General features: G+C 57.4%; 1 protein-coding gene across 1 annotated transcript; it reads left to right on the top strand.

Annotated features, from left to right (window-relative positions):
• Window positions 1-490: 490 nt before the first annotated feature.
• On the top strand, window positions 491-22,687 carry LOC144726238 (uncharacterized). The gene is made up of 11 exons (XM_078604774.1): window positions 491-710; window positions 2,906-3,102; window positions 3,547-3,737; window positions 4,917-5,088; window positions 9,716-9,811; window positions 11,235-11,468; window positions 12,412-12,434; window positions 13,199-13,323; window positions 13,602-13,957; window positions 14,377-14,568; window positions 19,044-22,687. Exons 1-11 carry the CDS (start codon window positions 509-511, stop codon window positions 19,347-19,349), a joined length of 2,094 nt encoding a protein of 697 aa, XP_078460900.1. The 5' UTR covers window positions 491-508; the 3' UTR covers window positions 19,350-22,687.
• The last annotated feature ends 1,327 nt before the right edge of the window (window positions 22,688-24,014 follow it).

Raw genomic sequence — 24,014 nt, 5'->3', positions numbered from 1 at the left:
GTGAGAAGAGACACAAGACGTTGGGAAATGAGTGACAAACGGTGACTCACCAGTGACTCACGGCCTACCCGTACCCGGCCGGGTACGGGTAGCCGGGTAGGGTACGGGTATCGGGTACCCGGTTGCGACCTCTGGTTTCACGCAGTCGGTGGGCCCGAGGCAGTCAACCCATGGCAGCTGCAGCTCCTGCCCCGTGACCTCCTGCCAGCGAGCCATCGACAACTCCGCGTGGCCGCAGAGTGCACCTAGCCTGGCACAAGCGCCGTGGTGAATGGTGGCTGCTTGTTCTGCTGGAAGTTGAATCCAATGATTTTCTGTGTGTGTGGGGGGGGGAGAGAGATCAGTGTTGGACGAGTTCATAGTAGATGTTTGATAGGGGGGGGGGTGAGGGACGGGGGGGGGGGAGGGGCCTGACTTGGACAGACCAGTCCATGTTGGGAGCGAGTTGGGGGGGGGGGGTTGGGGAGGGTCTGTTCTCCCCTGGGCCACGTGACCTCGTGGTCTATAAATGGCCTCTCTCTCGACGCGTGCGTCTCTCGTTACACGAAGAGCGGTGGAACATTCTCCTCCTCATCCTCCTCATCCTCCCTCGTCGTGGTCGTCTCGCTACACGACGAGCGGACGGGGAGACTCGCGGGGGGACGACAACGACGACGAACGAGGTCGACCATCAGCCCCCTTGCCGGGGTGGACGAAGGAGAGGGGACGAGGTGAGGAGGGTTTTGAGCGAGGTGGACCAACGTTGAACCTGACGGACGGAGTGAGGAGGGAGCCGATGGTGGACGGCTTGAGGAAGGTGGAGGAGGGAGAGGCACTCGCCGGCACACACACACAGCTCCCCCGTGTAGCCTTCACAGATTGTTGGGGCAAGTGCTGTTAGTGAGCACCTATGAAGGCCGGCACGGCACACGATGGGGGGGGGAGTGGCCAGCAACCACGCTCGGCCGCCTTTGTCTCCCTCAGTGGCGATGTTTACGACACACCGCACCGGGTACTCATTTGAGGCCGAGTCGACCTAGGGGAGGCCCAGGACCGGTTCAGATAATCGTCACTGGTGTTGACCGTGAGCGGGATTCCTCCGATTCTGAACTCGGGTCGCCGTGTTCGGAGCGCAGCGCTCTAACCGCTGCACCACCGCTCCCCACACACCGACATGTACAAGCAGACAACAACATACACAAAGCTCCCCCGTGTAGCCTCCACAGACTGTTGGGGCAAGTGCTGTGAGCGAGCAGCACCTATGGACCCCGGCGCGTTGCACTTACGAGGGGGTGTTGTGACAAGCATGATGCCCTGCCGCCTTTATATCCCCAGTGCTGGTGTGTTCACACACCGCACCAGGTACTAATTTAAGGCTGAGGCCACCTAGGGGAGGCCGTAGCGACGAGGTTGTCCGCCTGTTTTGCAGCTGTAGCCACGAGGTTGCCCATATGTATGTTACAGCTGTGGCAACGAGGCTGTCTGCCTGTGCGTGACAGCTGTAGTGACAGCCGTAGTGACGAGGCTGTCCGCCTGTGTGTGACAGCTGTAGTGACAGCTGTGGCAACGAAGCTGTCTGCCTGTGCGTGACAGCTGTAGTGACAAGGCTGTCCGCCTGTACGTGACAGCAGTGGCGACGAGGCTGTCCGCCTGTGTGTGACAGCTGTAGTGACGAGGCTGTCCGCCTGTGCGTGACAGCTGTAGTGACGAGGCTGTCCGCCTGTGCGTGACAGCTGTAGTGACGAGGCTGTCCGCCTGTGTGTGACAGCTGTAGTGACGAGGCTGTCCGCCTGTGCGTGACAGCTGTAGTGACGAGGCTGTCCGCCTGTGTGTGACAGCTGTGGTGACGAGGCTGTCCGCCTGTGTGTGACAGCTGTAGTGACGAGGCTGTCCGCCTGTGCGTGACAGCTGTAGTGACGAGGCTGTCCGCCTGTGCGTGACAGCTGTAGTGACGAGGCTGTCCGCCTGTGCGTGACAGCTGTAGTGACGAGGCTGTCCGCCTGTGCGTGACAGCTGTAGTGACGAGGCTGTCCGCCTGTGCGTGACAGCTGTAGTGACGAGGCTGTCCGCCTGTGTGTGACAGCTGTAGTGACAAGGCTGTCCGCCTGTGTGTGACAGCTGTAGTGACGAGGCTGTCCGCCTGTGCGTGACAGCTGTAGTGACGAGGCTGTCCGCCTGTGCGTGACAGCTGTAGTGACGAGGCTGTCCGCCTGTGCGTGACAGCTGTAGTGACGAGGCTGTCCGCCTGTGCGTGACAGCTGTAGTGACGAGGCTGTCCGCCTGTGCGTGACAGCTGTAGTGACGAGGCTGTCCGCCTGTGTGTGACAGCTGTAGTGACGAGGCTGTCCGCCTGTGTGTGACAGCTGTAGTGACGAGGCTGTCCGCCTGTGTGTGACAGCTGTAGTGACGAGGCTGTCCGCCTGTGTGTGACAGCTGTAGTGACGAGGCTGTCCGCCTGTGCGTGACAGCTGTAGTGACGAGGCTGTCCGCCTGTGCGTGACAGCTGTAGTGACGAGGCTGTCCGCCTGTGCGTGACAGCTGTAGTGACGAGGCTGTCCGCCTGTGTGTGACAGCTGTAGTGACGAGGCTGTCCGCCTGTGCGTGACAGCGGTGGCGACGAGGCTGTCCGCCTGTGTGTGACAGCCGTGGCAACGAGGCTGTCCGCCTGTATGTTACAGCTGTAGCAGCGACGAGGCTGTCCGCCTGTGTGTAGCAGCTGTAGCGACGAGGCTGTCCGCCTGTGCGTGACAGCCGTAGTGACGAGGCTGTCCGCCTGTGTGTAGCAGCTGTAGCGACAAGGCTGTCCGCCTGTGCGTGACAGTCGTGGCGACGAGGCTGTCCGCCTGTGCGTGACAGCCGTAGTGACGAGGCTGTCCGCCTGTGCGTGACAGCCGTAGTGACGAGGCTGTCCGCCTGTGCGTGACAGGTGTAGCGATGAGCGTGCGGAGGGACGGCGCGGGGCCGGACTCGACGGCGTCGCTGCTGCTGCGCGAGTCGCAGGCGCGCGACGACCTGGAGCGCCAGCTGCTGTGCCCCATCTGCCTGGAGATGTTCTCCAAGCCCGTGGTCATCCTGCCCTGCCAGCACAACCTGTGCCGCAAGTGCGCCAACGACGTGTTCCAGGTGCTCGCCCCGCACGCTCACCTGTACACTCGCCTGTACACTCGCCTGCACACTCACCTGTACGCTCGCCTGTACACTCACCTGTACACTCACCTGTACACTCGCCCGCACTGCACTCACCTGTACACGCAGCTGTACACTCACCTGTACACTCGCCCGCACTGCACTCTGACCTGTACACTCGCCTCCAAGCTCACCTGTACACTCGCCTGTACGCTCACCTGTACACTTGCCCGCACTGCACTCTGACCTGTACACGCAGCTGCACGCTCACTCACCTGTACACTCACCTGTGCAGTGTCCCGCGTGCACGCTCAGCTGTACACTCATGCGGCATGTCACAGATTTTCAGCAGGGGTGGGTCACAAAGTTACAACATTCGTGGCAATGCCTCTCTTGTCTTCCCCCGGTCCCCCCCCCCATTGCTGTCCCTCCCCCCTCCAGTCTCGTGGGGGGGGGCCCTCAATCGGCGGGGGGGGCCGCTTCCGCTGCCCGTCGTGCCGCCACGAGGTGTTGCTGGACCGCCACGGGGTCTACGGCCTCCAGCGGAACCTCCTCGTCGAGAACATCATCGACATCTACAAGCAGCAGCAGCAGCAGCAGCTGCAGCCCTCGCGGGGAGCAGCAGCAGCAGCGTGAGGGCAGGGGGGGCATGGGGCAGGGCACTGGGAAAGAGCAGGGGTGGCCCCTTCCCCCTGGATCAGACAGAAGGCATCGTGGTCCAGTCGTTTACAGTCTCTGTATGATATCATTGCGATGGGGCGGGCGAATGATCGGTAATGCCGCCTTTGCACATCACGAGACCGCATTCTGAAATGCCCGCGCCTTCGATAGCAACGTCGATCACGTGGCTACGGCATCGGCGGACGTGAAGGTGCGATCCGGCGTATTTCCCGAGCGACGTGTCGGCAGGTCACCGTTGATTTTACCGCAAGAAACCAGTCGGTCCGGGTCCGTTCAGGCCACCACAGATGATTTAGCTAGAGCCACAGTCTAGCAGGCGAAAGCTCGGAAAAGAATCCCGACAGTGGTGAGGAACGGCGTTCAACAGACGTTTGTTGTTTTCCCAAGCAGCAGCTCGAACGACGGTGATTGTCAACGAGTCGCTCGCGACTTTCACGCAGATGTCTCCACGGTGAATCGGTACGATCCCACCCAAAGGCGTAGCTAGGATATTTTGATATATAAACTTTTAGGTTGAGGTGTAGATTTGTGCAGTAGTTTCAGGCTGCCGCGCCCGCCGCAATAAGTTATAATGTAACGTTGTAAGCCTCATTTTGGCGCCCCTTTACCTTGGCGCCCGGGGACACATGTACCCCCCTGCCCCCCCCCCCCAGCTACGCCTCTGATCCCACCACACAGTAGCGTACCCGTCGGTTGAAGCCTCGCGCTTAACTGACGCCCGTCCGGGATAGTCCGTCATGCGCCCAGGTCTCGGCAACGGGCCAACATGTCGAGTCCACAATCGTTGACCAAGATCCTGGATCCAGCGTCGTCGCGTTGACCTCGGAGCTCGTGCCGTTGATCACTCCGAAGCGGAGGAGCCCCCTGGTCCGGCGTTATGGCTCGATAGCCGACATCAGCAGCGGTACGGCGATGAAGTCGCCCTTCCGTGATCGTGCGCGTGTTGGGGCGGAAGAAGAGCCGACCCAGATCTCCGGCACAGCCATGCCCCGAGGCATTGCAACCAGCGACCAACACGGTCGCGGGTAGCGGGGGTCGGCATTTGCACATCGGGTCGTAGCACTTTCAGTAGTTTGAACCTTCATCAATATCGTCGTCGTTGTTGTGGTGGTGGTGGCGGTGCCCCCCAGGGGTCCCGGCAGCCGCAAGGTCGATGAGCCGCACTGCGTGGAGCACGAGGAGGAGCGCGTGAACATCTACTGCGCCTCGTGCCGCACGCCCACCTGCTCCCTCTGCAAGGTGTTCGGCTCCCACCAGCACTGCCAGGTGGCGCCGCTCGGCGTCGTCTACGAACAGCACAAGGTGGACACCTCCTCGCTCACCCACGCACCTCCTCCTCCTCGCTCACCCACGCACCTCCTCCTCCTCGCTCACCCACACACCTCCTCCTCCTCGCTCACCCACACACCTCCTCCTCCTCGCTCACCCACACACCTCCTCGCTCACCCACGCACCTCCTCCTCCTCGCTCACCCACACACCTTCTCCTCCTCGCTCGCCCACACACCTCTTCCTCCTCGCTCACCCACACACCTCCTCCTCGCTCACCCACACACCTCCTCCTCCTCGCTCACCCACGCACCTCCTCCTCCTCGCTCACCCACGCACCTCCTCCTCGCTCACCCACACACCTCCTCCTCCTCGCTCACCCACACTCCTCCTCCTCCTCGCTCACCCACACACCTCCTCCTCCTCGCTCACCCACGCACCTCCTCCTCCTCGCTCGCCCACACACCTCCTCCTCGCTCACCCACACACCTCCTCGCTCACCCACGCACCTCCTCCTCCTCGCTCACCCACACACCTCCTCCTCCTCGCTCACCCACACACCTCCTCCTCCTCGCTCACCCACGCACCTCCTCCTTGCTCACCCAACACACCTCCTCCTCCTCGCTCACCCACACACCTCCTCCTCGCTCACACCACACACCTCCTCCTCCTCGCTCACTCACACACCTCCTCCTCCTCGCTCACCCACACACCTCCTCCTCCTCGCTCACCCACACACCTCCTCCTCCTCGCTCACCCACGCACCTCCTCCTCCTCGCTCACCCACACTCCTCCTCCTCCTCGCTCACCCACACACCTCCTCCTCCTCGCTCACCCACACTCCTCCTCCTCCTCGCTCACCCACACACCTCCTCCTCCTCGCTCACCCACACACCTCCTCCTCCTCGCTCACCCACACACCTCCTCCTCCTCGCTCACCCACGCACCTCCTCCTCGCTCGCCCACACACCTCCTCCTCCTCGCTCACCCACACACCTCCTCCTCGCTCACCCACGCTCCTCCTCCTCGCTCACCCACACACCTCCTCCTCGCTCACCCACACACCTCCTCCTCCTTGCTCACCCACACACCTCCTCCCCCTCCTCGCTCGCCCACACACCTCCTCCTCCTCGCTCACCCACACACCTCCTGCTCCTCCTCGCTCACCCACGCACCTCCTCCTCGCTCACCCACACACCTCCTCCCCCTCCTCGCTCGCCCACACACCTCCTCCTCCTCGTCGCTCACCCACACACCTCCTCCTCCTCTTTGCTCACCCACACACCTCCTCCTCCTCCTCGCTCACCCCACGCACCTCCTCTTCGCTCACCCACACACCTCTTCCCCCTCCTCGCTCGCCCACACACCTCCTCCTCCTCCTCGCTCACCCACACACCTCCTCCTCCTCCTCGCTCACCCACACACCTCCTCGCTCACCCACGCACCTCCTCCTCCTCGCTCACCCACGCACCTCCTCCTCGCTCACCCACACACCTCCTCCTCCTCGCTCACCCACACTCCTCCTCCTCCTCGCTCACCCACACACCTCCTCCTCCTCGCTCACCCACGCACCTCCTCCTCCTCGCTCGCCCACACACCTCCTCCTCGCTCACCCACACACCTCCTCGCTCACCCACGCACCTCCTCCTCCTCGCTCACCCACACACCTCCTCCTCCTCGCTCACCCACACACCTCCTCCTCCTCGCTCACCCACGCACCTCCTCCTTGCTCACCCACACACCTCCTCCTCCTCGCTCACCCACACACCTCCTCCTCGCTCACCCACACACCTCCTCCTCCTCGCTCACTCACACACCTCCTCCTCCTCGCTCACCCACACACCTCCTCCTCCTCGCTCACCCACACACCTCCTCCTCCTCGCTCACCCACGCACCTCCTCCTCCTCGCTCACCCACACTCCTCCTCCTCCTCGCTCACCCACACACCTCCTCCTCCTCGCTCACCCACACTCCTCCTCCTCCTCGCTCACCCACACACCTCCTCCTCCTCGCTCACCCACACACCTCCTCCTCCTCGCTCACCCACACACCTCCTCCTCCTCGCTCACCCACGCACCTCCTCCTCGCTCGCCCACACACCTCCTCCTCCTCGCTCACCCACACACCTCCTCCTCGCTCACCCACGCTCCTCCTCCTCGCTCACCCACACACCTCCTCCTCGCTCACCCACACACCTCCTCCTCCTTGCTCACCCACACACCTCCTCCCCCTCCTCGCTCGCCCACACACCTCCTCCTCCTCGCTCACCCACACACCTCCTGCTCCTCCTCGCTCACCCACGCACCTCCTCCTCGCTCACCCACACACCTCCTCCCCCTCCTCGCTCGCCCACACACCTCCTCCTCCTCGTCGCTCACCCACACACCTCCTCCTCCTCTTTGCTCACCCACACACCTCCTCCTCCTCGCTCACCCACGCACCTCCTCTTCGCTCACCCACACACCTCCTCCCCCTCCTCGCTCGCCCACACACCTCCTCCTCCTCCTCGCTCACCCACACACCTCCTCCTCCTCTTTGCTCACCCACACACCTCCTCCTCCTCGCTCACCCACGCACCTCCTCTTCGCTCACCCACACACCTCCTCCCCCTCCTCGCTCGCCCACACACCTCCTCCTCCTCCTCGCTCACCCACACACCTCCTCCTCCTCCTCGCTCACCCACACACCTCCTCCTCCTCGCTCACCCACACACCTCCTCCTTCTCCTCGCTCACCCACACACCTCCTCCTCCTCGCTCACTCACACACCTCCTCCTCCTCGCTCACCCACACACCTCCTCCTCCTCCTCGCTCACCCACACACCTCCTCCTCCTCGCTCACCCACGCACCTCCTCCTCCTCGCTCACCCACGCACCTCCTCCTCCTCGCTCACCCACACTCCTCCTCCTCCTCGCTCACCCACACACCTCCTCCTCCTCGCTCACCCACACACCTCCTCCTCCTCGCTCACCCACGCACCTCCTCCTCCTCGCTCACCCACGCACCTCCTCCTTGCTCACCCACACACCTCCTCCTCCTCGCTCACCCACACACCTCCTCCTCGCTCACCCACACACCTCCACCTCCTCGCTCACTCACACACCTCCTCCTCCTCGCTCACCCACACACCTCCTCCTCCTCGCTCACCCACGCTCCTCCTCCTCCTCGCTCACCCACACACCTCCTCCTCCTCGCTCACCCACACACCTCCTCTTCCTCGCTCACCCACACACCTCCTCCTCCTCGCTCACCCACACACCTCCTCCTCCTCGCTCACCCACGCTCCTCCTCCTCGCTCACCCACACACCTCCTCCTCCTCGCTCACCCACACACCTCCTCCTCCTCGCTCACCCACACACCTCCTCCTCCTCGCTCACCCACACACCTCCTCCTCCTCGCTCACCCACACACCTCCTCTTCCTCGCTGACCCACACACCTCCTCCTCCTCGCTCACCCACACATCTCCTTCTCCTCGCTCACCCACACACCTCCTCCTCCTCGCTCACCCACACACCTCCTCCTCCTCGCTCACCCACGCTCCTCCTGATTCCATCGCACAACTCCACTCACCTCCACACACCTCCATGCACCTCCGAACACATCCACACACCTCCTGATTCCATCACACACATCAACACTCCTCCTGATTCCATCACGCACCTCCACACACATCCACACATCTGCTGATTCCATTGCACACTTCCACACACCTCCTGATTCCATCATGCACCTCCACACACCTCCACACACATCCACACTCCTCCTGATTCCATCATGCACCTCCACACACACTCCTGATTCCATCATGCACCTCCACACACTCCTGATTCCATCACACACATCTACGCACATCCACACACATCCACACATCTGCTGATTCCATCATGCACCTCCACACACACTCCTGATTCCATCATGCACCTCCACACACTCCTGATTCCATCGCACACTTCCATGCACATCCACACACATCCACACATTTGCTGATTCCATCGCACACTTCCACGCACTTCCACGCACTTCCACGCACATCCACACACATCCACACATCTTTTGATTCTATTGCACACTTCCACACATCTCGTCACGCCTCCACACACCATCGCGCCGCTCCTCACCCCCCCCCCTCCTCACACCGCCACGTGACATTGGAACTGGTATATCCCTCCCAGTAGGGTGAGCTGAGTAATGATGATGTTAGTGGTAATTATAATGATGATGTTAGTGGTAATTATAATGATGATGTTAGTGGTAATTATAATGATGATGTTAGTGGTAATTATAATGATGATGTTAGTGGTAATTATAATGATGATGTTAGTGGTAATTATAATGATGTTAGTGGTAATTATAATGATGATGTTAGTGGTAATTATAATGATGATGGTGATGCTGCTTCTGTCGCTGATGTCGTTAATTATGTTGGTGATGACGGCAATGGCAGTTATGATAATAATGATGATGACGGTCTTTTTAATGATGCTGGCGATGTTGATGGTGGGTGATGGCAGTGATGGTGATGGTAACGATGGCCCATCGCATCCGACTGGTGTTGGTGTTGGTGCTGTTGGTTATGTTGATGATTGTACTGATGGTGATGTTGTTGGTGATGTCAGTAATTCCCCCTCTGCCCCCCCCATCCCCCCCCGTCCTGTGCAGGGTGAGCTGAGTGATGGGCTGGCGCAGGTGGTGGGGAGTAGCGAGCGACTGCAGGAAGGGCTCATGGAGCTGGAGGGAACGCTGCTCTCTCTCGACGTGAGGGAGCCCGCCACGGCAACCACCGCAGCCACAACATCTACAGCCACAAGCACAACACCTAGAACCATTACAGCTACAAGCACAACAACCACTACAACCACAAGCACTACAACAACCACTACAACAACCACTACAACTACAATCACAACAAGCACTACCACAGCCACAACCACCGCAGCCACCGCAACCACAACATCTACAGCCACAACCACAACACCTAGAACCATTACAACTACAACCACTACAACCACTACAACTACAACCACAACCACAAGCACTACAAGCACTACAACTACAATCACAACAAGCACTACCACTACCACAGCCACAACTACCACAGCCACAACTACCACAACCACAGCCACAACCAAAGATCCGCCGCATAGCATATGACAGACTGTTGCGACAAGTGCTGTTCGCGAGAGGGGTGGTGTAAGCCAGAACCATGCCCGGCCACCTTTGTCTCCCCAGTGGTGATATTTACAAACCACACCATGTAATAATTTTAAGGCTGAGTCGACCTAGGAGAGGCCCAGGATCGATTCGGATATCCGTCACTGGTGTTGGCTGTGACTGCCACAGTCACAATCAGAACTTGAATCACAACACTCACTCCCACACCCCCCCCCCCATTACCCCTCCCCCTTGGCCCCTCCACCACACATCCCCCTCCCATTCCCCCCCCCTCACTTCTCCTATTGCCCCCTTTCCTTCCCATCTCCCCCTGCCCCTCCTCCTCGACCCCCCCTCCCATCCCCCTCCCCCTCTATCCCCCTCCCCGACCATCCCCCTCGATCCTCCTCGTGCCCCTCCCACCCCCCTCCCGCCCCCCATACCCCTCCCCCTTTATCTCCCGATGCCCCTCCCATCTCCCCCTGCCCCTCCCCCTTTATCTCCCCATGCCCCTCCCACCCAACATACCCCTCCCCCTTTATCTCCCGATGCCCCTCCCATCCTCCAATGCCCCTCCCCCTCTATCCCACCGTGCCCCTCCCATCCCCCATACCCCTCCCCCTTTATCTCCCCATGCCCCTCCCATCCTCCAATGCCCCTCCCCCTCTATCCCACCGTGCCCCTCCCATCCCCCTCCCACCCCCCATACCCCTCCCCCTTTATCTCCCGATGTCCCTCCCACCTCCCCCTGCCCCTCCCCCTTTATCTCCCATGCCCCTCCCATCCTCCAATGCCCCTCCCCCTCTATCCCACCGTGCCCCTCCCACCCCCCATACCCCTCCCCCTTTATCTCCCCATGCCCCTCCCATCCTCCAATGCCCCTCCCCCTCTATCCCACCGTGCCCCGCCCATCCCACAAATGGCCTTCCTCCTCCACTGCCCCCCCCCCACCTCTGCACCTTCCCATACCCCAATGCCCCTCCCCCTTCATCCCCCTCCTCTTCCCTCTCCCCCCCCCGCCACCCAGGAGAGCTCGAAGCTTCAGCAGCGCATGATCGGGGAGGCCTTCGAGGCACTCTCCCAGGTGCTGGAGGGCCGCAAGCGGGCCCTGACGGCCGCCGTGCAGGCCCAGCAGGAGGTGCGGGCGCGCGCCATCCGTGCGCGGGTGGCGCGGCTCGCCCAGCGCGTTGACGACGCCTCCAAGCTGGTGGAGGCGGCGCTGCAGCTACTCGAAGAGCCGGGCGCCGCCAAGTTCCTACAGGTGTGGCCGCGGTTCGAACCCCCCCCCCGGCGGGGGCCGGGCCTGGATAATGCCACGGCTACGCGCGCGGTGCATTCTGGGATTACGTGGATGTCACGCACTCCCAGAAGACCTTGGCGGGGCGGGGGGGGGTGTGAGAAATGTATTTGTTCACGTCGAGGGATGGAGATGTGGAGGGAGTGCGTCGGTCTGCTTGTATAGTTTATGAATGTTAATAATAGTAGTAATAAAAGGAACTCCTAGTTGTGGAAATAGATAAGAGTATAAAATATGCAGGAAGTGATGTGAAGAGGGGAGGGATCGCACACAGATGCTGTGAAACTCCCCTGCCGTGGGCGTTGGGTCGGAGCCCGTACCCTGGCTCGCCAGGACAAGGCGGCACAGCAGAAATGTGGTCTCCACCTGCTACCGTCTGTCTGGGATCGAGTGTTGCACGTCGGTTTTCTCCAGTTGCTCCGGTTTCCTCCCACATGCAAACATGCAAACACCTTAATATGTAGAGGATGGGCAGAGCTTGGGCAACTGTTGGTAGCGCCAGTGTCTGCCTGCCTGCTCTTCTGCGGCTCCTCCTCGTACCTCCGATTCGTCCTCTCTCCGACAGCGAATGAACACTGCGGGAGCAGCAGCAGCAGCCGCAGCAGCCGCAGCAGCGCATTAGAAGCTAAATTAGCTGATTATAATATTAAGATTCTCAGAGACCAAAGATGGGAAGGTGATCCGCGGTGAAGTTTGGGGGGAGCCTGGCGATGATGTTGGGGGTGCGTGGTGGTGGTGGTGGTGGTGGTGGTGAAGCCCTTGGGTGAGGAGGGTCTGGCATGCAGAGGTGGTGGTACTCACGGAAGCCCGTGGGACCCATGGGACCCGTGGAATCTGTCCGTCGTTTGTGTTGTTTACCTTTGCCGATGTTTGACTCATTTCCCTGCCCTCCCCATATTTCCCGCAGAGTGCCACGGGCCTCATCGTAAGGTCAGTCGAGGGAAGTGGGTTCAGCTCTGTTGTGTGTGCACGTGGTCAGAGGGTCATGACCTCATGGACTGGGGTCGTGACCCCCACCGTGTGTGACTGTGTGTGTGTGCGTGACCGGCGTTAACTGCGACTGACTGGTTTGTGTGTGTGAGACTCTCTGTGACTTGTGTTTTTGTGTGACTGTTTCTGTGAATGTACTTGTGACTGTGTGTGCTTGTGACTGTTGTGGGGAGCGGTAGCGTAGTGGTTAGCGCACTGCGCTACGAACCCGAGTTTGATTCCCACTCACGGCCACCAACACCTGGTGATCACTATTATCTGAACTGCTCCTGGGCCTCCCCTAGGTCGACTCAGCCTCAAATTAGTACCTGGTGCGGTGTGTAGTTAACATCGCCACTCGGGAGACAATGGGCGCTGGGCATGGTGATGACCACCCCACCCCCTTACGTGCGCCGGCCTTCATAGATGCTCACTCACAGCACTCGCCCCAAAAGTCTGTGAAGCGGTATACGGCGGATGTGTGTTGCTTGTGACTGTGCGTGCAGCTGTTGTGCAACGGTTAGCGCGCTGCGCTCCGAATGTGATCCCCTGAGTTCGATTCCTGGCCACGCCTAATATCAGCGCCATCCAATCCGTTGCTGGACTCCCTCTTCAGTGTGATTGCGGGCGGGCGGGCGGGTGTGTTGGAGGGCCGTGGGCCCCACTCGTGCCCCTTGGCGGCCTTGACGGGCACCGGCGCGCTGTGGTGCGCGTGGCGGGCGCAGGATGTCCGAAGTGGCCACCGCCGTGGACGCCCTCCCCGCGGGGTCGGGGGTCGACGACCTCGGGAAGTTCCGCGTCAACTTCTCCCGCGAGGCTGACATCCTGCGGAGACTCGACTTCGTGCCGGGTGAGGCCCGGTGGGAAGAGGGCGGGGGGAAGGGGGGGAAGTAGGTCGGGGTTTTGGGCAGGGGGGGTGGGTGGTTTCTACAGTCGGAGGATCACAGTGTCAAGGTCAGACACAATGTTCGGGGTTCATCAGTACGTGACGTCGTCATCTCATCCCATTGGGGTCCCTACCAGAGTGGGGTCCCTCTCCTTCCCTTCATGAGCCCCTTCTTACGGGACTCGTGGGAAACGCCCCGGGCCACTCCCCCCTCCACCCTCGCTTCCTGTGTGACGATGCAGACGAGGTGACGGTGGAGGAGAAAGTGGAGGAGCCGAGTGGTGCCGGTGAGGTCAAGGAGACGGCAGAAGTAGCAGCGGCGGCGACAACGACGACGACAGCGGTGGCAGCGGCGGCGGCGACGACGACGACGACGACGGTGGCGGTGGCGGCGATGACGACGGCGGCGGCGGCGGCGGCGGGGGCTCAAGGCGAGGCCTCCGTTGGGCCGGGGGAGGCCCCGAAAACGTTGGGGCCCGAGGAGGGGCCTCCGCAGCCGGGGCCCATGGGCACCGACCCCGACCCGGGCTCGAACCCTAACGCCGCGGACTCCGCGGCCATCGACTCGGCGCGGGGGGAGCGGAGCAGGGAGCCGGAGGTGAGGGCGCGGTGCCAGGGTGCCACTTGTGAGCCTACTTGACGCAGGGATTTGAGCAAGTTTCATCGACATTTGGTGCCACCAGCTCCGGCTGCCACCTGTCCCTGGTTTCCCCAGGACTGTCCGTCGTCCTCCTGTCGAGATAGTTGTAGGTGAGCGAGTGAGTGGGTGGGCAGGTCACCAACACCAGGTGACAATTATCTGAGCCGGTCCTGGTCCTCCGCTAGGTAGACTCGGCCTTAGAATTAGTTCCTGGTGCGGTGTGCAGACATCAGCACTAGGGAGACAAAGGCGGCCGAGCGCGGTGCTGGCCACCCACCCCCTCGTGTGCCGTGCCGGCATTCATAGGTGCTCGCTTATCAGCACTTGCCCCGACGGTCTGTTAAGGCTACACGGGTGATCTTTGCCTTTGTGTGCAGGTGCGGTCGTACAAGATCCCCTCGGCGGGGGCAGGACCACGGCAGGACCCCCCTCAGCCCGCCGCGACCCCCGTTGGGGTACCAAGGGGACCCGGGGTCGTGCGGAGCGCGGCACGGGGCCCGCCGACGTCCCCCTCTTTGTGGCCAGGAGGCGGGGGGGGCCCCCCACCCCGAGGCGGCCTGTCGATGAAGGTGAGTGGGGGGATGGGGAGGCCCAGAGGATCCTGAGCGTAAACGGGTGTTTTGCGTTGCAAAGGGGGGTCGCTTCCATTAATCACGTAATATAATTGCGATCGACGATGATAATAATGAATTCAACTCGTGTCACGCTGTGCACCCCTCGTATCTGCTCCTCGCTCTCGTAGAGAGAGAGAGCGAGGGGGGGTGATGACGCGGAGACGCGATGAGGAGTCGTCACAGACGAGCAGGGAAGGCAGCAACCGTGCGGTGGGGAGCCGGCGCTGACCAACAGTTGCCCAAGCTCTGGAATCCTCCGTATACTGAGGCGTTATCGGCCATTTAACGGGCGTTTATTATGCATGTGGGAGGAAAGGAGTGCCACGGTGGCTAGGAGATGTTGACTACCTCGCCTGGTATACAGGAGGTCGTGGGTTTGATCCCGACCCTGACGCCTGTTGCTCTATATTTGGAGTTTGCGTGTCTCTCTCATCATCATCACGGTGGCTAGGAGATGTTAACTACCTCGCCTGGTGTACAGGAGGTCGTGGGTTCGATCCCGACCCTGGTGCCTGCTGCTGTATATTTGGAGTTTGCTTGTCTCTGGTTCCTCCGGTAATTCCCTCCACATTTCGAATGAACACGTAAGTTTCGAGCATTTGGCTGCTGTAAGTTTCCACATGATAAGCCACTTCGTTGAGCTATGATTTGTGGTCGCTTCTGAAAAAAAGCTACACAACTCAGTGGGCCTTATCTGGTAAAATTTAAAAAAAGTTAATTGTTTAAACCGGAACACCCGTAGAATAACCGCACTTTTTGGCAGGTGTGGAGTCTTCATTTTTGCTGTGCCGCCCTCTCCCGGCGAGCCAGGAGTATTACACCTCCAAGGCGCCCACTCTCGGGCAAGAAGGGAGGTTTGACAGCATTAGTGCGGTGATCCACAACCCTGCCTCACTGCCAGAGGTCGCAATCAGGTACTCGATACCCGTACCCTACCCGATACCCGTACCCCACCCCATACCCGGCTACCCGTACCCGGCCGGGTACGGGTACCCGTTTGTGACCCTGGTGCGGCCGGGTACGGGTAGACCGTGAGTCACTGGTGAGTAACCCTTTGTCACTCATTTCCCAACGTCTTGTCTCTTCTCACAATTCAAGTTCCTAGAATCAACCCACCCGCGCCTGCAAAATGGCTTCATCCCAGAGGTCGCAAATGGGTACCCGTACCCGTACCCTGCCCGATACCCTGCCGGGTACGGGTATAGGGTAGGGTACGGGTACGGGTACCCATTTGCGACCCTGTTGCGGCCGGGTACGGGTAAGGAATCAAAACTCGTTTGCGACCTCTGCTCACTGCTGCCTCTACACAAGGCTGGATCACGGGCAGCCACGCGCATAGCCACCACCGCTAAACCTCGAGTTGACCAGCGGAAAATCTGCGACGATCGTGACAACGATTATCGTGATTATCCTGACTATTCTGATCACGCGTGTGTGAGTGCGAACACGCGTGTGTACCAGGTAAGGCCCACTGGCTATCACAAATGATAGCTCAACGAAGCGGCTTATCATCACGTGGAGATTTATAGCAGCCAAATGCTCTAAATGCGCGATGTTGATTCTAAATGCGGAGGGGAAATCCGGAGGACCCGGAGAAAAATCCACGCGACCACGGGGAGAGAGAGAGCGAGAAAGACGAAAACTCCAAATAGTCAGGCGTGTCGAGGTCGGGGTCGAACCCACGACCTCCTCCGTGCCAGGCGAGGTGGTTAACATCTTGCCACCGCGCGACACCCCTAACACACACGTGTGTGTCACGTGTGTGTCACGTGTGTCAGGCCCTGGCCGTGCGCGTGCCCCTCCTGCTCTGTGCGGCGGCGCTCTGGGAGATGTGGGGGTGCTACGAATACCTCGCCCTCACCCGCCTGCAGGGGGGGGGGGGCCTGCTCCTGATGGGGGGGGGGGGTGTGGGGGGATAGATGGGGTGTGGGGGGGGGCCAACCCCAACCCACCAACACCCCCCACCAACCCCCTTCCTCCACCACCCCCCTTCCCCCCAGAGGAGACTCGCACAGGTAATGGGAGGGGCGAGGGGTGTGGTGGTGGTGGTGGTAGAGTTGGGGGGGGGGGGTGGAGGGGGGCTAGTGCCCCCCCCCCCCCGCTAATGCCGCTTTATCGTCAGAATATTGATTTGGACCAGAAGTATGAATGTTGCAATTGCACCACAAGATGCTCCAACAATCCGAACCAACGTCTGTGCGGCATGTTAACCGCGGTCACATCTGCTCGTGTTGATCAGAATCAGAATGTTTATTCGTACTGGAGGAATCCGATGAGTTGTAAAGCTCTTCTTCTCACAGATGTATCAGCAGGGGCGCGTCAGAACGTTACAACAGCAAAACTACAGAAACACGATAGGAGTAGCAAAGTAGAGAAAACAAGGGGTAAGCAAGCCACTAAATATAAATAACACTGGTCAACAACAAAAAAACATTTTTTTCTGGCCTGGACTTTTGCAGCTGTTTTAGACTTATTTCAGGGTGCTGATTCCAAATCTGATCTAAGATTTGCTCTATCACATTTCATTTTATGCTATCGGCATACCCCATTTTCATTGATTTTACCTGAACTTAACTCTGTCACTTATGATTGCAAGTTGTTGCTAGTCAGTGACTGCTTTAGTGTTAAAATATGGTGCTGTATTTTTAGGATAGTGTGTTTATAATATCATTTTATGTAGATATCCACATTTATTTAATATTTTTCTTCTGCAGTTTTTATTGAAAATGCAATATTTGATATCACAAAAAACCTGATGTGATAGACAAAAACTGATGCCAGATTTGGAATCAGCGCCCCAAAATTACCTTAAACCCGTTGGAATACCTTATGCCAGAAAAAGTGTGTTGATCAGTGTAAGTAATCCATTTACTAATTACACAGGTGCGATTTAGCAAGCTTGGGCAAGGCAGCAATGAATATTGGACATCTCGCCAGGACGCTGCATGGCGAGTAAGCACGCACAGGTACACATGATGTGGTGTGCTGGGCCGCTGTGTAGGCAGCCTGGAGTAGGTGGCACGCGCCTCATCGATAGCCAGAGCGATGGTGAGATACGCGTGTACTGGGTGTGGTGCAGAGGTCACAAACGGGTTTTGATTCCTTACCCGTACCCGTACCCGGCCGCACCAGGGTTGCTAACGGGTACCTGTACCCGGCCGGGTACGGGTACGGGTTTACCCGTACCCTACCCGATACCCGGCCGGGTACGGGTAGCCGGGTATCGGGTAGGGTACGGGTATCGGGTACCCGATTGCGACCTCTGGGATGAAGCCATGTTGCAGGCGCGGGTGGGTTGATTCTAGGAACTTGAATTGTGAGAAGAGACAAGACGTTGGGAAATGAGTGACAAACGGTGACTCACCAGTGACTCACGGCCTTCTCACTCATTGGTTGGGGTGAGTCACGTGCGGCTACCCATACCCGTACCCGGCCGCACCAGGGTCGCAAACGGGTACCCGTACCCGGCCAGGTACGGGTAGCCGGGTATCGGGTAGGGTACGGGTATCGGGTACCCGATTGCGACCTCCGCGTCTCGTTCACATTGACACAACCGCCCCCGCCCTGCATTCGACGCATTCCCCGACCACCACCACCACCCCGACCACCACCGTCATCATCATCATCACTCTGCTCGTTAACCCAGGATAGCCTCACCGAGCCCCAAGACTCGTTTCGGGAGGGTCCTGCCAAGTTTTCGCAGTCGGGGGATGCCGGTGTTCTCTCCTCTGGTTTGCTCGTGATTATTTTAGCCAATGGGACGTTTTGGCCAAGAGCATGCGCACAATCTCAGCCAATACCAGCCGCCTAAATGCACACGGTGTCCATACGCACTCTGTTCATCACGCAGCTCCTCTGCATTTGAACAATCTATGTGAATTCTCCCCTGCTTGTATGTGTATGCATGTTCAACTTCTTTTGGCGCCTTACGCAGTTTACCGCGATAATTGGAGGTGCTTAAGAATGTACACGGTGCTCGTTTAACAGCACGTGCCCCCAACAGTCTCTGTGGGCTACCTGGGGGATCTTTGTTGTGTGCTGTGAGTGTTGTTGTGCCCACACGTGCATGCGTGTGTGTCTGTGGTGAGCGGTTAGTGCACTCACGCTGCAAACTTGTCGGCCTGTGTTCGATCCCTCCTCGCGGCCAGCAACATCAGTGGTTAATATCTGAACTGGTCCTGGGCCCCTCCCCTAGGTCGACTTAGCCCTAAATGAGTACCTGATTCATCGTGTGACCATCGCCCGGTGCGATCCGTAAACATCTCCACGAGGGAGACAAAGGCGGCCAGGCGCGGTGCTGGCCACCCCACCCCCATCATTGGTGCACCATGGCCAGCCTTAATAGGCGCTCGCTAACGGCGCTTGCCTCGACAGCTTGTGTAGGCTACACGGCGTTGGGGTGCGGCATCTTTATCTTCGTGTTTCTCCAGGAGGAACGGAACGATGCCGGGACAATGAATGGAGGAATAGGAGGAGTCGGAGGAGGGACCGCGACCGCGACCGGCACCTCCGCAGGTACCGGCGCCGCTTCTCGGTTGTCGGAAGGAGGTCGCGAGTCCCTCCGGGAGGAACGGAAAGACGCGGGAACCACGAACGGAGCAGGGGCCGGTGCCTCGACGGGCACCACCGCCGGGGCCGGGATCGGTTCTTGGTGGGCGGAAGAAGACCCCGAGTCGTCGGACGGGAACTCGACGTTCGTTTTCTCGTTCGCGTGGCTCAACTCGCAGCACAAGTAGCCCTGGAGGGAGCGGGGGGTGGGGGGGGGGCTTGGCTATGAGGTGGGTGCTGTAGCTGTGATTGGGCAGGGTGAGGGAGTCTGGGTATCTTGTGTGAGCCTATGAATATAAGTATAAGGTTCTGTGTGAGGATGGGTCTCTGAGTGAGTCTATGTGTCTATGACTGAATCTATAGGGCTCTGTGATTATGGGTCTGAATGAGTGAGTCTATGGGTCTGAATGAGTGAGTCTATGGGTCTGAATGAGTGAGTCTGTGGGTCTGAATGAGTGAGTCTGGGTCTGAATGAGTGAGTCTGTGGGTCTGAATGAGTGAGTCTATGTGTCTGAATGAGTGAGTGTGTGTCTGAATGAGTGAGTCTGGGTCTGAATGAGTGAGTCTATGTGTCTGAATGAGGGAGTCGATGCGTCTGAATGAGTGAGTCTATGGGTCTGAATGAGTGAGTCTATGGGTCTGAATGAGTGAGTCTATGGGTCTAAATGAGTGAGTCTATGTGTCTGAATGAGTGAGTCTATGGGTCTGAATGAGTGAGTCTATGGGTCTGAATGAGTGAGTGTGTGTCTGAATGAGTGAGTCTGGGTCTGAATGAGTGAGTCTATGTGTCTGAATGAGGGAGTCGATGCGTCTGAATGAGTGAGTCTATGGGTCTGAATGAGTGAGTCTATGGGTCTGAATGAGTGAGTCTGTGGGTCTGAATGAGTGAGTCTGTGGGTCTGAATGAGTGAGTCTGGGTCTGAATGAGTGAGTCTGTGGGTCTGAATGAGTGAGTCTATGTGTCTGAATGAGTGAGTGTGTGTCTGAATGAGTGAGTCTGGGTCTGAATGAGTGAGTCTATGTGTCTGAATGAGGGAGTCGATGCGTCTGAATGAGTGAGTCTATGGGTCTGAATGAGTGAGTCTATGGGTCTGAATGAGTGAGTCTATGGGTCTAAATGAGTGAGTCTATGTGTCTGAATGAGTGAGTCTATAGGTCTGAATGAGTGAGTCTGTGGGTCTGAATGAGTGAGTCTGTGCGTCTGAATGAGGGAGTCGATGCGTCTGAATGAGTGAGTCTATGGGTCTGAATGAGTGAGGCTATGGGTCTGAATGAGTGAGTCTATGGGTCTGAATGAGTGAGTCTATGCGTCTGAATGAGTGAGTCTGGGTCTGAATGAGTAAGTCTGTGGGTCTGAATGAGTGAGTCTGTGGGTCTGATTGAGTGAGTCTATGGGTCTGAATGAGTGAGTCTGGGTCTGAATGAGTGAGTCTATGGGTCTGAATGAGTGAGTCTATGTGTCTGAATGAGTGAGTATATGGGTCTGAATGAGTGAGTCTATGGGTCTGAATGAGTGAGTCTATGGGTCTGAATGAGTGAGTCTATGGGTCTGAATGAGTGAGTCTGGGTCTGAATGAGTGAGTCTATGGGTCTGAATGAGTGAGTCTATGTGTCTGAATGAGTGAGTCTATGCGTCTGAATGAGTGAGTCTATGGGTCTGAATGAGTGAGTCTATGGGTCTGAATGAGTGAGTCTATGTGTCTGAATGAGTGAGTCGATGCGTCTGAATGAGGGAGTCTATGGGTCTGAATGAGTGAGTCTATGGGTCTGAATGAGTGAGTCTATGGGTCTGAATGAGTGAGTCTATGTGTCTGAATGAGTGAGTCTATGGGTCTGAATGAGTGAGTCTATGGGTCTGAATGAGTGAGTCTGTGCGTCTGAATGAGTGAGTCTATGGGTCTGAATGAGTGAGTCTATGGGTCTGAATGAGTGAGTCTGTGGGTCTGAATGAGTGAGTCTGTGGGTCTGAATGAGTGAGTCTATGTGTCTGAATGAGTGAGTCGATGCGTCTGAATGAGTGAGTCTATGGGTCTGAATGAGTGAGTCTGTGGGTCTGAATGAGTGAGTCTGTGGGTCTGAATGAGTGAGTCTATGGGTCTGAATGAGTGAGTCTATGTGTCTGAATGAGTGAGTCGATGCGTCTGAATGAGTGAGTCTATGGGTCTGAATGAGTGAGTCTGTGCGTCTGAATGAGTGAGTCTATGGGTCTGAATGAGTGAGTCTATGGGTCTGAATGAGTGAGTCTGTGGGTCTGAATGAGTGAGTCTGTGGGTCTGAATGAGTGAGTCTATGGGTCTGAATGAGTGAGTCTATGGGTCTGAATGAGTGAGTCTGTGCGTCTGAATGAGTGAGTCTATGGGTCTGAATGAGTGAGTCTGTGGGTCTGAATGAGTGAGTCTATGTGTCTGAATGAATGAGTCTATGGGTCTGAATGAGTGAGTCTGCGTCTGAATTAGAGAGTCTATGGGTCTGAATGAGTGAGTCTATGGGTCTGAATGAGTGAGTCTGTGGGTCTCTATTTGAGGTGGGGATTTGGGACTGAGGCCAGATCTTGGCGCTCGCTGCGTGCCTCGGCTGTGCAGCAGCAGCAGCAGCGTGATAGGACAGAGGATGCGTTGAAAAGTGTCTCCGCTGATGAACCCGTTGGGAATTGCGAAACATCTGCGGCAATCGTCATCTCCCCTTCGCGTCAATACTTGGCAGTGAGCCTCCTGAAAGAGGTCTTCGAGACTCGGTGACGCTGGTTTTCTGGGTAAACGGCGGGTAAACAATCATTTAAAAAACATAAAGAGTAAGTTATTTTGGTCGTTGTGGAGGCATATTAGCACGTTTGGCGATGTACGCTGCAACATACATTCACTCCCCCACTTACGAACATTCGCCTTCCGAACTTTCAGAGTTACGAACAAACCCGGATGTATGTCCAGTTGCCTGTTCGGACCCGAGTCCTAAGTTCAACCGCTGCGCACAAGACGGCGGTGGTGGCATCTGCATCTACAGAACGTGAAGAACCAGTGGCATCTACATCTGCAGAACGTGAAGAACCAGTGGCATCTGCATCTGCAGAACGTGAAGAACCAGTGGCATCTACATCTGCAGAACGTGAAGAACCAGTGGCATCTGCATCTACAGAACGTGAAGAACCAGTGGCATCTGCATCTGCAGAACGTGAAGAACCAGTGGCATCTGCAGAACGTGAAGACACCAGTGGCATCTACATCTGCAGAACGTGAAGAACCAGTGGCATCTACATCTGCAGAACGTGAAGAACCAGTGGCATCTACATCTGCAGAACGTGAAGAACCAGTGGCATCTACATCTGCAGGAGATTATACAACTTTTAAAGCCATTCCCCCGTGTTTCGTGTACACGCCGTACAACACGCTTGTAAACGACAGGAGTAAAGTTGGACTTACGAACAAAATCGACTTACGAACAAAATCGACTTGCGTACAAACCTCTTGAACCGAACTCGTTCGTAAGTAGAGGAGTCCCTGTGTTTGGCTGCAATAAATTTGCACGTGATGATGACGAGCCACTTTCGTCGGGCTATCACTTGTCATGGCCAAGTGGCTTCTGAAAAAGAGCTGCTCAGCGTGGCCTTACCTGGTAAAATAATTGTTTAAAATGTATACCAGCAAAACCTTGGATTGCGAGCATAACTCGTTCCGGAAACGTGCTTGTAATCCAAAGCACTCGTGTATCAGTTGTGATCACGTGACGCTCGGCAGACAAAGCGTATATACACGTACTGCTCGTATTGCAAGACCTCGCTCGTTTATCAAATTAATATTTATTTTAAATGTTTGCTCGTCTTGCAAAACACTCGCAGACCAAGTTACTCGCAATCCAAGGTTTTACTGTAGTTCAGTTTAATAAATAAGTATAACCCGTAAAAACTAAGTTTTTCATTATAAATCCTTTATATGCGTGGCGGCTAGAGTCCTCTCGTCCTCTGGCTTGAGATGGCTGCCACCTATGGGTCAGATGATTGCATTGCACCATTAAGCAATTGGTAATTAAATATCATATTTTTTGTCCTAAAAAGTGTAAAATTTTGGAAAAAAATTTCACGAACATTAATTGTCACGCACAACGAGTCTGTGTGCAAAATGTCAGCTCGATTGGATCACGGGAAGTGGGTTAAAAAACGACCGAAAGATTTGCACGGTCCTAAGCAAGCAAGCAAGTGAACTTAATATAAAGGATTTAAAAACGGTGGAATCAAGAAGGGGAGTCCGTGAAAAAATATTCACGCCTTGCGCCATTCCACTAGCCTCGCCAGCAAACAACGGGGCAGTGTTAATCTCCCCTTGGTGGCCGCGAACCAATGGTGGAAATTCCACGTTCCTGTGGCCCGAGAGCGGTGGTGTTCCTCGCGTGGACTTCTAGGATTTTTCCTTGGGCCACCAGGCCCTTTATTTTCCCCACGCGTGCACCTCAATCTACTTTGGTGAGGACTCGACCGAGCAAGCAAAGGCCAGGGTTGGTGGTGGTGTGTGGGGGAGGGTACCCTCTTGAGCATGCGGTGTTGATACTCCCCGTTTGATAATATAATGGCTGTGTTGGTAATACATCTTTGTACCGTGCGGTGTGTGTTGGCGATTGAGTTGTACGTATGAGACGGGATACACGTGGTACGACGCGGGGTACACGTGGCATCACACGGGGTACACGTGGTACCACACGGGGGTACACGTGGTACGATATGGGGTACACGCGATAAGACGCGGGGTACACGTGGTACGACATGGGGTACACGAGGTACGACATGGGGTACACGTGGTACGACGCGGGGGTACACGTGGTACGACATGGGGGAACACGCGTCTTAAATTAAATGACCCCGCGGT

This window comes from Lampetra planeri, chromosome 23 (genome assembly GCF_965212315.1).
Source record: "Lampetra planeri chromosome 23, kcLamPlan1.2.h2, whole genome shotgun sequence".
Lineage (NCBI taxonomy): Eukaryota > Metazoa > Chordata > Hyperoartia > Petromyzontiformes > Petromyzontidae > Lampetra > Lampetra planeri.
This window is presented reverse-complemented; position numbering and strand designations above follow the sequence as displayed.

Excerpts from the sequence above, each read along its gene's own strand:
- LOC144726238 (XM_078604774.1), top strand. The coding sequence starts at position 509 with ATGGCCTCTCTCTCGACGCGTGCGTCTCTCGTTACACGAAGAGCGGTG. Across the intron at positions 3,738-4,916 it reads CGGGGAGCAGCAGCAGCAGC|GGGTCCCGGCAGCCGCAAGG; the intron begins GTGAGGGCAGGG and ends GGTGCCCCCCAG. Across the intron at positions 14,569-19,043 it reads GAGGCGGCCTGTCGATGAAG|GAGGAACGGAACGATGCCGG; the intron begins GTGAGTGGGGGG and ends GTGTTTCTCCAG.